This window comes from Megalobrama amblycephala, linkage group LG7 (assembly GCF_018812025.1).
Source record: "Megalobrama amblycephala isolate DHTTF-2021 linkage group LG7, ASM1881202v1, whole genome shotgun sequence".
NCBI lineage: Eukaryota > Metazoa > Chordata > Actinopteri > Cypriniformes > Xenocyprididae > Megalobrama > Megalobrama amblycephala.
In genome coordinates, this window is record NC_063050.1 from 6,692,314 (window position 1) to 6,704,334 (window position 12,021).

The 12,021-nt window shown below is 38.3% G+C and overlaps 1 protein-coding gene and 1 pseudogene across 1 annotated transcript; both read left to right on the top strand.

Annotated features, from left to right (window-relative positions):
- Positions 1-397: 397 nt before the first annotated feature.
- On the top strand, positions 398-4,031 carry LOC125273081 (annotated as a pseudogene).
- Positions 4,032-4,923: 892 nt separating this feature from the next.
- Positions 4,924-6,148, top strand: LOC125273082 (CMRF35-like molecule 8). The gene is made up of 4 exons (XM_048198350.1): positions 4,924-5,233; positions 5,517-5,699; positions 5,837-5,910; positions 6,008-6,148. Exons 1-4 carry the CDS (start codon positions 4,924-4,926, stop codon positions 6,146-6,148), a joined length of 708 nt encoding a protein of 235 aa, XP_048054307.1.
- The last annotated feature ends 5,873 nt before the right edge of the window (positions 6,149-12,021 follow it).

The window sequence follows — 12,021 nt, forward strand, 5'->3', positions numbered from 1 at the left end:
GGAGTTACTTCGCGGAGTTTATGAGGAGACTGGATTGTTTGCGTTGTTTGTTCACACCAAGTAATCGTCGTCCAGGCTTTAACAGCTATGGCTCTCGCGGTTGGAACTCTCTCTCCTTTCGACAGTAAGCTGCAGTCATGGGAGGAATATTGCGAGGTACTGTCTCATTTTTTTGATGCAAATGAGATTGAAGATGCTGCAAAGAAACGGGCTATTCTACTTAGTTCGGTTGGGAGTCAGACATATAGTCTGATGAGAAATTTGCTGAGCCCCGACAAACCTGGGGATAAAAGTTTCAGTGAGTTAGTGGACTTGTTGAAAAACCATTATAATCCCAAACCGAGCGAGATTGTGCAGCGATTTAAAACATTGCAATTACGGAGACAAGTTGAAAGAAATGCTCCGTGACAGACTTGTGTGTGGAATTGAGGCCGATGGAATACAGCGTCGGTTGTTGGCAGAACCTGAGCTGACTTTTGAAAAATCGCTGAAGCTGGCGCAGGCCATAGAGACTGCAAATAAAGACGTGCTGGATTTACAGTTACAGACCAAGGCGTTCGCGGACGTGCACGCTAAACAGTCAACGCAGGCGGTGCTCAAGTTTGAAACAAGGAGCAAAGGGACGCATAAAGAGCCACGCTCACACTGCTACAGATGCGGTGGTGATCACAAACAGCATGAATGTCGTTTTCTGCAAGAGCAGTGCCACAAGTGTGGTAAAAAAGGGCACATTAGGAAAATGTGTAGGGTTGGTTTGCCCTCCACCAAGTTTAAGCCTAAAGGGGGAGGAGGGAAATACAAGCAACGGCAGTCTAGCACAGAGAAACATGGATCAGCTCATCACATCAGCGATACACCGGAAACCAGTGCCAGTGACCGGCAGGAAGTCTTCACTATGTACAGTGTGGTGGAAACTAAAATTCCAAAAGTTTCTCCGATCACCTTGCTTTTAAAAGTGAATGACACCGAGGTAAATTTTGAAGTGGACACGGGCTGCAGTGTCACTATTATGTCGAACGCGGAATATGTTAAGTTGTGGAATGTGGGTCAAGTCCCTGATTTGAAAGATTGTTCTCTTAACCTGAAAACTTATACTGGTGAGTCAGTAAAGATACTGGGGGCTACAGATGTGATCGTTCGTCATGGAAATCAGGTGAAAGAGCTTCCTGTGGTGGTGGTGTCCTCCGAAGGACCAAATCTTCTGGGACGTGGATGGATTAAAGAGTTAGACATATGCTGGAGTGCAGTGAATCAAGTGAACACAGAAACTATGACACTTCAGGAGGTGTTGACCAGGCATGAAGCTGTGTTTAAAGAGGGCTTAGGGACCTGGACAGGCCCCCCAGCGAAAATTCATGTTGACAAGGATGCGGTACCTAGGTACTATAAGCCCAGGCCGGTACCTTATGCATTGAAAAAAAAAGTGGAAGTGGAGTTAGAGCGGTTACTCAATGACAAAATTTTAGAACCTGTCAAATTTTCAGAGTGGGCGGCTCCAATTGTACCTGTCCTTAAACCAGATAATTCAGTGAGGATCTGTGGAGATTACAAGCTTACCGTTAATCAGGCATCCAAACTGGAACAGTACCCCATTCCCAAACTGGAGGACCTGTTGGAAAAGTTAGCAGGGGGTGAAAAGTACAGCAAGCTTGATCTCAGTCATGCTTATCAGCAAGTGATCTTGGATGAGGACTCTAAGAGATATGTAACGCTGAACACTCACAGGGGATTATTCACGGTCAATAGACTGCCTTTTTGGTGTGGCTTCCAGTCCTGCCATTTTTCAACGAATCATGGAGGGCTTACTACAGGGTATTCCTTGGGTAGCGATATACCTAGATGACATTCTCATAACAGGCCGAAATGATCAGGAACATCTGCACACGCTCAGTGAGGTTCTGACACGGCTTATGGATGGCGGAATGAGGCTAAAAAGAGAAAAGTGTGCATTTATGCAGCGAAAGGCAGAGTTTTTGGGCCATAGAGTGGACTCTACAGGTCTTCGTCCACTTTTGAACAAGGTGGAAGCTCTTCAAAAAGCACCAGCTCCCCGAAATGTGACCGAATTGAAGGCATATTTGGGGTTGCTCAATTATTACCACAGGTTTCTGCCAAATTTGTCAACCTTGCTGGCCCCCTTACATAATCTCTTGAGAAAAAGTGTGAAATGGCATTGGAGTTGTGAACAGCGCGAGGCGTTTGAGAAATCCAAACAGCTCATTCAGTCTCCTGAGGTGCTGGTTCATTATGATACTCAAGAAGACCTCATCCTTGCCTGTGATGCGTCTCCTTATGGGGTGGGGGCTGTTTTGTCACATCGAATGGAGGATGGCCAAGAGAGACCCATCAGTTTCATGTCTAGAACTCTCACTCCATCAGAACGCAATTATTCACAGCTTGACAAAGAGGGGCTCGCTGTTATTTTTGGAATTCAGCGTTTCCACAAATATCTGTTTGGAAGAAGGTTCACAATTTGCACAGATCACAAACCGCTGATATCCCTCTTGAGTGAAATGAGAGCTGTTCCACAATTTGTGTCACCGCGAATTCAGAGGTGGGCAGTTATGATGCAGGCTTATGAATATACTATTGTTTATAAGCCTGGAAAGGAGCACTCCAACGCTGATGCCTTGAGTAGGTGTCCTGTTTCCGATGTTTCTCCAGAAACCTGTTCAGAGGACCGAATATTAATGATGGAAGACATACCCTTGGTATCAGCCAAGAATGTAGGCACCTGGACTGGTAAGGATCCCATTCTGGCTCGCGTACGACAGGTGGTGCTGACGGAGGGGGCTTATCAAATGGACAGCCCTGAATTTAGACCCTATGCAGCCAGACAAACAGAACTGAGTGTACAAGATGGCTGCATCTTGTGGGGTGGCCGAGTCATCATACCTCCACAGGGTCGCAAAGATGTCTTACAGCAATTGCATCAATGTCATCCTGGTATCTCTCGCATGAAAGCGCTGGCGAGGAGTTATTTCTGGTGACCGAAGCTAGATGACGACATTGAGGCTTTGGCAAAAAGTTGTTCAACATGTCTGGAACACAGAAAAGCTCCCGCCACTGCACCACTTCATCCATGGGAGTGGCCAGAGAAACCGTGGGAAAGGATACACATAGATTATGCAGGTCCATTCCTTGGTCACATGTTTTTGATTCTCATTGATGCTCACTCGAAGTGGATGGACGTATATCCTGTTTCCACTACTTCATCTGGAACTACTATTGATTACCTAAGAAAGAGTTTCAGCAATCATGGACTGCCAGAAATGTTAGTTTCTGACAATGCTGCCTACTTTGTGAGTACTGAGTTCAAGGACTTCATGAATAAAAATGGCATCAAACATGTCACTTCTGCCCCTTTTCATGCTTCATCCAACGGCTTGGCTGAACGAGCCGTTCAAACATTCAAAGCTATGATGAAAAAGGCAGGAGAGGGCAGTGTGGCAACCAAAGTGGCGCGTGTACTGTTCAGCTACAGGATCACCCCACAGTCTACTACAGGGTTGAGTCCTGCAGAAATGCTGTTGGGACGTAAACTGCGTTCCACTCTTGATTTATTGCATCCAGATTTGCAACAGAAGGTGCGAGAAAAACAAATCAAACAAAAGCAGTATCATGACAACAAATGGCAAAGAAGATGTTTTCAAGTTGGTGATACAGTTTTGACACGGAACTTTAGTTATGGTCCCAAGTGGATTCCGGGGTTCATTACCAAAGTGACAGGCCCTCTCTCGTACCAGGTCATGCTCGGAGATGGTAAAACAGTGCGTAGACATGTGGATCAAATTCTCTCTCAGGATGTGGAAAGTTCAGAGTCAAGAGAGAATGTGTGTGGGGATGTTTCCTTGGACACCTCAGTTTGTAGTGGAACTGCCACTGTTTGTGGAGACACTGTGACAGAGCCCGTGAATTTGGGCTCTCAGAACCAACCAGAGACTGTTGAAAGGCAAAGTTCAATCCCAGAGGTCCGTAGGTCCCAAAGGACTGTTAAAAGGCCCAAACACTTAGAAGACTTTGTGTTGTAAAAAAAAAAAAGGAAGTTGTAAGCAGAAGCGTTATATATATATATATATATATATATATATATATATATATATATATATGAAGAAAAAAAAAAAAATAAATAAATATATATATATATATATATATATATATATATATATATATATATATATATATATATATATGGATGATGTTGTTATCTTTAAAGGGGGGAAAGAATGTAGTAATTTGGAAATGTGATATTTCAAAAGAATTATTATTTTTGGTTTTCATTTAAGAGTTAAGCAACGAAATGTTTATTTCATAGTTAATGTTCCTATGCAGTTAGGTGAACTGAAAAAAAGAAGTCCTGCGTGACTTGCGTTAATATACACATTTGCACTACAGTGATGTGAAGAGAAATAAATCCGGCTGCGTTGTTTGAATCAGCATAACGTCTCCAGTCTATTCCTTGTTCGAAGGACAAGTTATTACAGGTGAGATAACAGAAAACCACAGTATCCTCCGCAGATGATGATGATGATGATGAGTGTTCACACCACACAAATACTGACCTGCATCACTTCCTGACACATCACATGACATATAGTTTCAATAATGGTGAAAAGGCAAGTATAACTGAGCAACTCAAATTCAAAAATTCAAATAAGTTTTGGCCATCAGCCTTTTTCAAGGCATATTGTTTTTTGTTTTTGTTTTTCTAAGTATTTAAGTTGTAAGTGGAGCAGCCAGTGACAGACAGTGTGAATGAATGTAAAGCAGAAACTGATAACTGATTATTTACTATCTGATAAAACTTCCAGTACCGTCACTACAACAGATTTGAGACTCAAGGATGGACGTCAGTACTGCTGTTCAACAAAGAGACTTCGAGACACTTAAATCTCTCATTTCTGCTCTGATTTAGTGTCTGTCATGTCTGCTGTGACTGGAGAGTGTCTGAAAATCAGCTGCAATTATGAAAGTGATTTGAAGAACCATGTCAAATTCATCTGCAAAGGAAGCGACCCGTCCCTCTGTGAGACATCAGCTATCAAAGTTTCATCAGAAACAAACAGTAATGGTCGATTCTCTCTGAGGAATGAAGAATCTGCAGGAGTTTTTACTGTGAAAATCACTGATCTGACACAAGAGGATTCTGGGATATACTGGTGTGGAGCTGCAGAGAGAGGAAAAGAGCACAAGAACAAGTGGATTTCAGCCATAGATCTGAACATTCATGACGGTTAGATAATAATATCAGTATTATTCCTCTGTGAATAGAACTAAGATGCTGAACACACATTGCTGGTCACACACACACACACACACCCCTGTGTTTTCACCACACCCTTGACATTAGTGAAGCGTTACTAACAGCTGTGTCAAGGGAAGTACAAAGATCACATGATTGTGCCACTGTTAGACTGCAAAAATGAAACTGTGTATATTTATTCTGAAATGTTTGTTCAATATATAAAAAGTCTTGCTTAAACAATATTAATTAGATTTCTATTCTCATTCTGCAGACCGTCATGCATTAAACCACGTCACATCAGAGTCACCTAAACCAACCACAACAGCTTCACATCACAGCAGTAAACCTGTTTTTCAAGGTTTTGCCATGATGGTCATGTTGATGGTCGTAGGGATCCTGACAGGGTTTGGATTCTCACTGTTCATGTACTTCAGATGGAGACAAAAAAAAGAAGGTAACCGTCTTTCTCATGAATCATTTTATTACCTCTCATTTTCATAGTCAAACTGAACTTCAGTGTCACAAAGCTGTCAAAATAAAGGCCTTTAATACATTTTGCCACAAAACAATAAATCTGATGTCACAAAACAGGAAATCAGCCCAGAGATGTCGTTCAAGGTCCGACTGAGCATCTGCCCAAAAGAGATAATAAACCAAACAGACATGTGAGTTCATCATGTGTTTGAGTTTGATCATTTATTAGTGGATTATAATCATCTTCTCCACTCTAAACCATTTGTTTTTACTCTTCTCTTCTGTCAGGTCTCTGATTATGAAAACATTAGTGACACTCTTGATCATGCTGTCTACAGTTCAGTCCTTCCTGTATTTGATGAACACAACGCCTCTGTTTATGCTTTAGCACAATTACCCAGCAGCCCCTCTGACAATCTCAACTACTAATCCATCAAATTTTCAGCTACACCTCACAACATGTGACTTCACCACCGTTAGACTATAAAGACTAAGTGAAGTTAATAAACGTAATTTCAGGAGGAGTACGCCCATCTAATCTTCCAATTAATACCAAGGTATAAAACCAGCATCTTATCTCTTCCTGTTGTTAGTTCTTTTGGCATCCCTCCTCCTCCCCGTCTCCTCCTTTTGTACTTATTTTTGCCCGTTATAGGGGGGCAATCGGAGCTCGAGTAGGATATTCTTTCTGAGCCCCTCTATAGCAGACAGCAAGCCAAATCTGTTTACCACTTACGCTAAGATTATATGGGCACAAACTCGTGAAAGGTTGATTAAACCTGAATCAAACCAAACTAAGAATCTGTTACGAGTCCCGGGCGTGGAACACATAAACAGATTACAAAACCCCTGAATTATCAGGAGAAGTAAACACAAGAAAAGATCAGTGGCTTTACTCAAACGCAGCTTGTCTGTTTATTGACATCATATCATCTTGACTTTATACTTATCAATATCACAAAATACACATTAACACATCTGTAGTCTTTACTGTTATATTAGTATCTTTTAAATTAAACTGTTTTACTGTACAAAATGATCACTGTCACTCTCATAACACATACACACTACTTTAAGTCTGAACAAATATACAAATATACACTTTCTGAGTCATTTTTATATTAATAAATTAGCGCATACTGAAATAAAATGTATTATTTACATGTGAATTGACTACAATCACAACAATCAACCGTTTTACCCTGTAATTGCTTTCACATTTAACACAAACAAGTTATTAGTTTTAAACACAGAGAAAATGTGAACTGAAATGTCTTATAATGGCAATGGCACATATTTTCATTTTTTTAATTAATATATTATCAGGAGAAGTAAACACAAGAAAAGATCAGTGGCTTTCCTCAAACACAGCTTGTAGCGTCTGAAGTATCTTTATCTGGTGGTACGTCTTGTTTTGACGACACTTGTTTATTTTTGAAAAACAAAGATCAGGTCCCTGTGATTCTGGAGGCACTCAAATTATTCTCTGATGCCTCAGGTCTCTCTGTGAATCAATCTAAGAGTGAGATTATGGCTATACACCAACTAGAAGACTCATGTATATCTGGAATACAGGTTAAACAGATAGTTAGATACTTGAGTATTGTAATTAGTAAATCAGCCTCAGAGAGAATCACAGAGTATTTTTCGCAGAGATTACAAAAAACAAGAAATATTTTTAACTGTTGGCTCCAAAGAAATGTATCTATTCAAGGTCGTGTATTGATTTCCAAGGCTGAAGGGATCTCCAGACTTGTATATCCTGCATTATCTCTTTATGTAGATTCTAAAATGTGTGCCGCAGTTGATAAAATTTTATTTAAATTTATCTGGAGAGGCAAGACGGAGTATATTAAAAGGAAAACTATAATCAGAAGTTTATCAGAAGGAGGACTAAATGCTTTAGATTTTGACACTATCAATAATATATTTAAAATTAACTGGATCAAGCACTGTCTTTGTGATAACAACTTTCCTTGGTTCTTTATTCCCAATTGTGGAATGTGGTGGTCTTAATTTTCTACTTACCTGTGATTTTAAATGCACTAAACTCCCAATTAAGTTGTCCAATTTTCACAAACAAGCTTTGAATGCCTGGAAATTAGTCTACAAACATAATTTCTCTCCCCATTCCTGCGTAATTTGGAACAACCAATATATATTATTCAAAAACAAAACAATTTTTTGGAATGATTGGTTTAACAAAGGCTTAATTTTTGTTACAGACTTGATGACTCAGTCAGGTGACTTATATAATTACAATGACTTAGTTAATTATCTTGGGACAAATATATCTTTTAAAGAATATTTAAAACGCATTCATTTTATCTCACCAAAACTACTCTATCTTATAAAAAATGAAAAGATGTATAATCCTGTAATTGGTTCTCTTCCTGCTCTGACTGTTTATGGCCTTTCCATTAGGGATAAAAAATTTAATAATATGTATATCAGAAAAATATTAATTAAAGAAAAAAGTGTTTCACCTAAGGCAATGGTGAGGTGGAAACAGGATTATCACTCCCTTGTTTTTCAGAATTTGTGGTCAGATATAAATACATTTGTAATTCCTAATAAACTCAAAGAAACTCACTTTAAAATAATAAATAGATATTATCCATGAAACAACTTTATCAGTAAATTTAAAGAAGGGTTTTCGCCATTATGTAGTTTTTGTAAAGAAGAAACAGAAACAATTATACACTTATTCTTCAATTGTAATTATACCAAATTATTTTGGTCCCAAGTTTCTATGTTTCTTTTTGACTTGTTTTACAAGTTTGTCACTATAACTGATGTAATGGTCTTGTTTATGGATTGTGGTACTGGTTTATTTTTAAATGGATAATATAATTAAACTTCTTATTCTATTAGGGAAATATCATATACATAAAGCAAAATGTATATCGACTGTACCAAATGGTAGACTATTTTCCACTGATTTTAAGATTTTTTCTGAATCTCTAACATCAATACAGAACAATCGAAAAGCTGTTAAGACATCTAAGCTGTTGTAAAGGATAATTAATGTAATATGATTGATTTTTGATATAAGATACAGAATTTTGATTTGTTTTATTTGATTGCTTTGTCTCTCAGAAAGACAAATTGCATATCACAGCTATGCAGATGACACCCAGATTAACCTTGCGTTATCACCTAACGACTACAGCCCCATTGACTCCCTGTACCAATGCATTGATGAAATTAAAAATTGGATGTGCCAAAACTTCCTTCAGTTAAACAAAGACAAAACTGAAGTCATTGCGTTTGGAAACAAAGATGAAGTTCTCAAAGTGAACACATATCTTCATGCTAGGGGTCAAGCAACTAAAAATCAAGTCAGGAATCTTGGTGTGATTTTGGAGTCAGATATGAGTTTCAGTAGCCATGTAAAGACAATAACTAAATCAGCATATTATCATCTCAAAAATATTGCAAGAATTAGATGCTTTGTCTCCAGTCAAGACTTAGACAAACTTGTTCATGCTTTCATCACCAGCAGGGTGGATTATTGTAATGGACTCCTCACTGGCCTTCCCAAAAAGACCATAAGACAGCTGCAGCTCGTACAAAACGCTGCTGCCAGGATTCTGAGCAGAACCAGAAAACATGAACACATCACACCAGTCCTCAGGTCCTTGCACTGGCTTCCAGTTGCATTTAGAATTGATTTTAAAGTACTGTTACTTGTTTATAAATCACTCAATGGCCTAGGACCCCAATACATTACGGATATGCTCACAGAATATAAACCTAACAGATCACTCAGATCATCAGGATCATGTCACTTAGAAATACCCAGGGTTCACTCAAAGCGGGTAGAGTCTGCTTTTAGCTGTTACGCTAGTCGCAGCTGGAACCAGCTTCCAGAAGAGATCAGGTGTGCTCCAACAGTAGCCACATTCAAATCAAGACTCAAAACACATCTTTTTACCTATGCATTTGCAGATTGAGCACTGTGCTATGTCCGAACTGATTGCACTTTATTTTATATGTATTATCTCTTTATTCTTTTAATAATTTTTCCTGTTTTTATTTCATTTTAATGTATTTTATCTTGTTATTTATTTTATATATTTTTAATGCATTTTAAATATTGCTGTCTGTTTGAAAAAGTTGGGAGAATTAGGAAGAAAGCATTTGTGATTAGGTTAAAATTTGGTAAATTTGGACAAACCATGGGGAAATTTGAGCTGTGATGGATGGTTAAGATATCTCTGGATTACAGTCAGGACACTTTCCAAAGGGGAAATTTGAACTGTGTTGCATAGATAAGATATCTCCGGAAGGGGGATTAGGGCTGTGTGGCGCAGTTTGAGGTGTCTTGGCAAAAGAAGAGATTGAAACTTTGTTTATCAGTTTGAAGTGCCTTAACAGGTCGCTAGAGAGCGGTCCTGTCGTGTGAGGTTTAGATCCACTCTGACGGCAACAACAACACAAAACTCCCTAAGACTTCCTAGCTCTTCCATCCAGATAGCAAAATTATCTGTTTTACTGTTATTCCTTATGTTTTATCTTTATTATTCTTCTTTATGTAAAGCACTTTGAATTACCATTGTGTATGAAATGTGCTATACAAATAAAATTGCCTTGCCTTGCCTTGCCTTGCCTATATATTCAAATGTCTTTGTATTCCCCAACTGTTGTTTCAATAAAAAAAAAGAAAGAAAAAAAAGGCGTCTGAAGTAAACACAACACATCACCATAGCAACCCACAACGGACTCCCTCTAGTGGCAACAGTTGTATTTTCTTTTAAAACTTCAGTCTTAAAGGATTAGTTCACTTTTAAATAAACTTTTCCTGATAATTTACTCACCCCCATGTCATCCAAGATGTCCATGTCTTTCTTTCTTTAGTCGAAAAGAAATTAAAGTTTTTGATGAAAACATTCCAGGATTTTTCAAACAGTTGAAGGTCAAACTTAGTTTCATTGCAGCTTCAAATTGTTCAACACAATCCCAGATGAGAAATAAGGGTCTTATCTAGTGAAATCATCACTCATTTTCTGAAAAAAAATTGAAAATTATATAAGTTTTAACCAGAAATGCTCATCTTGAACTAGCTCTCTTCTTCTTCTCCTCTATTAGAATTCCAGCAGTGTAGACACTGCTAAGTGTAATACTGCCCTCCTCAGGTCAAAGTTTGAACTAATTGTTATATACTAGCATATTGCATATAAAAATTAGTTCAAAACTTTGACATTTTTCTCAATCATAAACATCTTAAAGACTTTTTCTAAAAGTCTATTTAACATCTGACAGGAAACATCTTACAGAAGTTTTACAGATGAGCCAACAATCTAAAAAATACATCTTGCAGATGTAAATGCAGACATCAAATAGACTTATCAGTGATGTACGTGTGTTATAATGGTCACCGCTTCATCAGGCTTTAAAATGTTTAACGCACACATTCATCTCAGAGACGTCTATTTGATGTGTATGTTTTCATCTGAAGACGTATTTTTTAAAGTATTTGCTCATCTGCAATACATCTCTAAGACGTTCCCTGTCAGATGTTTTATAGACATTTAGAAAATGTCTTTAAGATGTTTATGATTTAGTGCATATGTAAAACTACTTTTTAAAAGATGATTATCAGATGTTTGTACATAGCAGATGTTTTCCAGATTAAGTGCTCTATAAAAGACATCTTGGAGATGCATGTGTTCATTTAAACTGTAGCAAAGGAAATGATCCACTGGATTTTTCCATGACACATGCTTTTCTTCTGGGAGTCATTCCATGATCTGGAGACCTGATATGAGCAGGAAGTCAGGGAGTCATAGCTTTGTGGAGGGAAAGGCGGTATATTTAGTATTGTGGTAGAAATTCCCCTACGCAAATGACTTAAGTTAACCCAGGGCATCTTCTAATCAACACCCAAGCTTTGCGTCTCCTAATCGATGCTTACAAAATTTATCCTGTAGCGCATCTCCTAGTCAATGCCCTCTATGATCATGAGATCTCTAGTATTACACTAACCTGCTGTGCAGCATAAACTAGCCAAACTCCAGTCAATGCTTTTCAATATGCTTTAATCACAGCCTGAAGGATCTCGGAGCAATTTCAGAGAATTTCTCCTGATAAAGAGAGTACAACAGTTTTTATAGAATAGGAGCATGGCAAGGGTGACATGATTCATTACATAATTTTTCTCCAACTTGATTGGATCTAATTCTTTGTTGCTAGGTAAAAGCAAATTTGAATGAACATGAGGTTACATAAAACAAAACTAGACACGGTCTAGTTGTCTAGATTTGTTTCCTCTTGTTATTTTCAGGCACACTAAATGTTAC

Coding starts and splice junctions, on each gene's coding strand:
- LOC125273082 (XM_048198350.1), top strand. CDS start 4,924: ATGTCTGCTGTGACTGGAGAGTGTCTGAAAATCAGCTGCAATTATGAA. Junction 5,234..5,516: donor AGATCTGAACATTCATGACG/GTTAGATAATAA, acceptor CTCATTCTGCAG/ACCGTCATGCATTAAACCAC. Junction 5,700..5,836: donor ATGGAGACAAAAAAAAGAAG/GTAACCGTCTTT, acceptor GTCACAAAACAG/GAAATCAGCCCAGAGATGTC.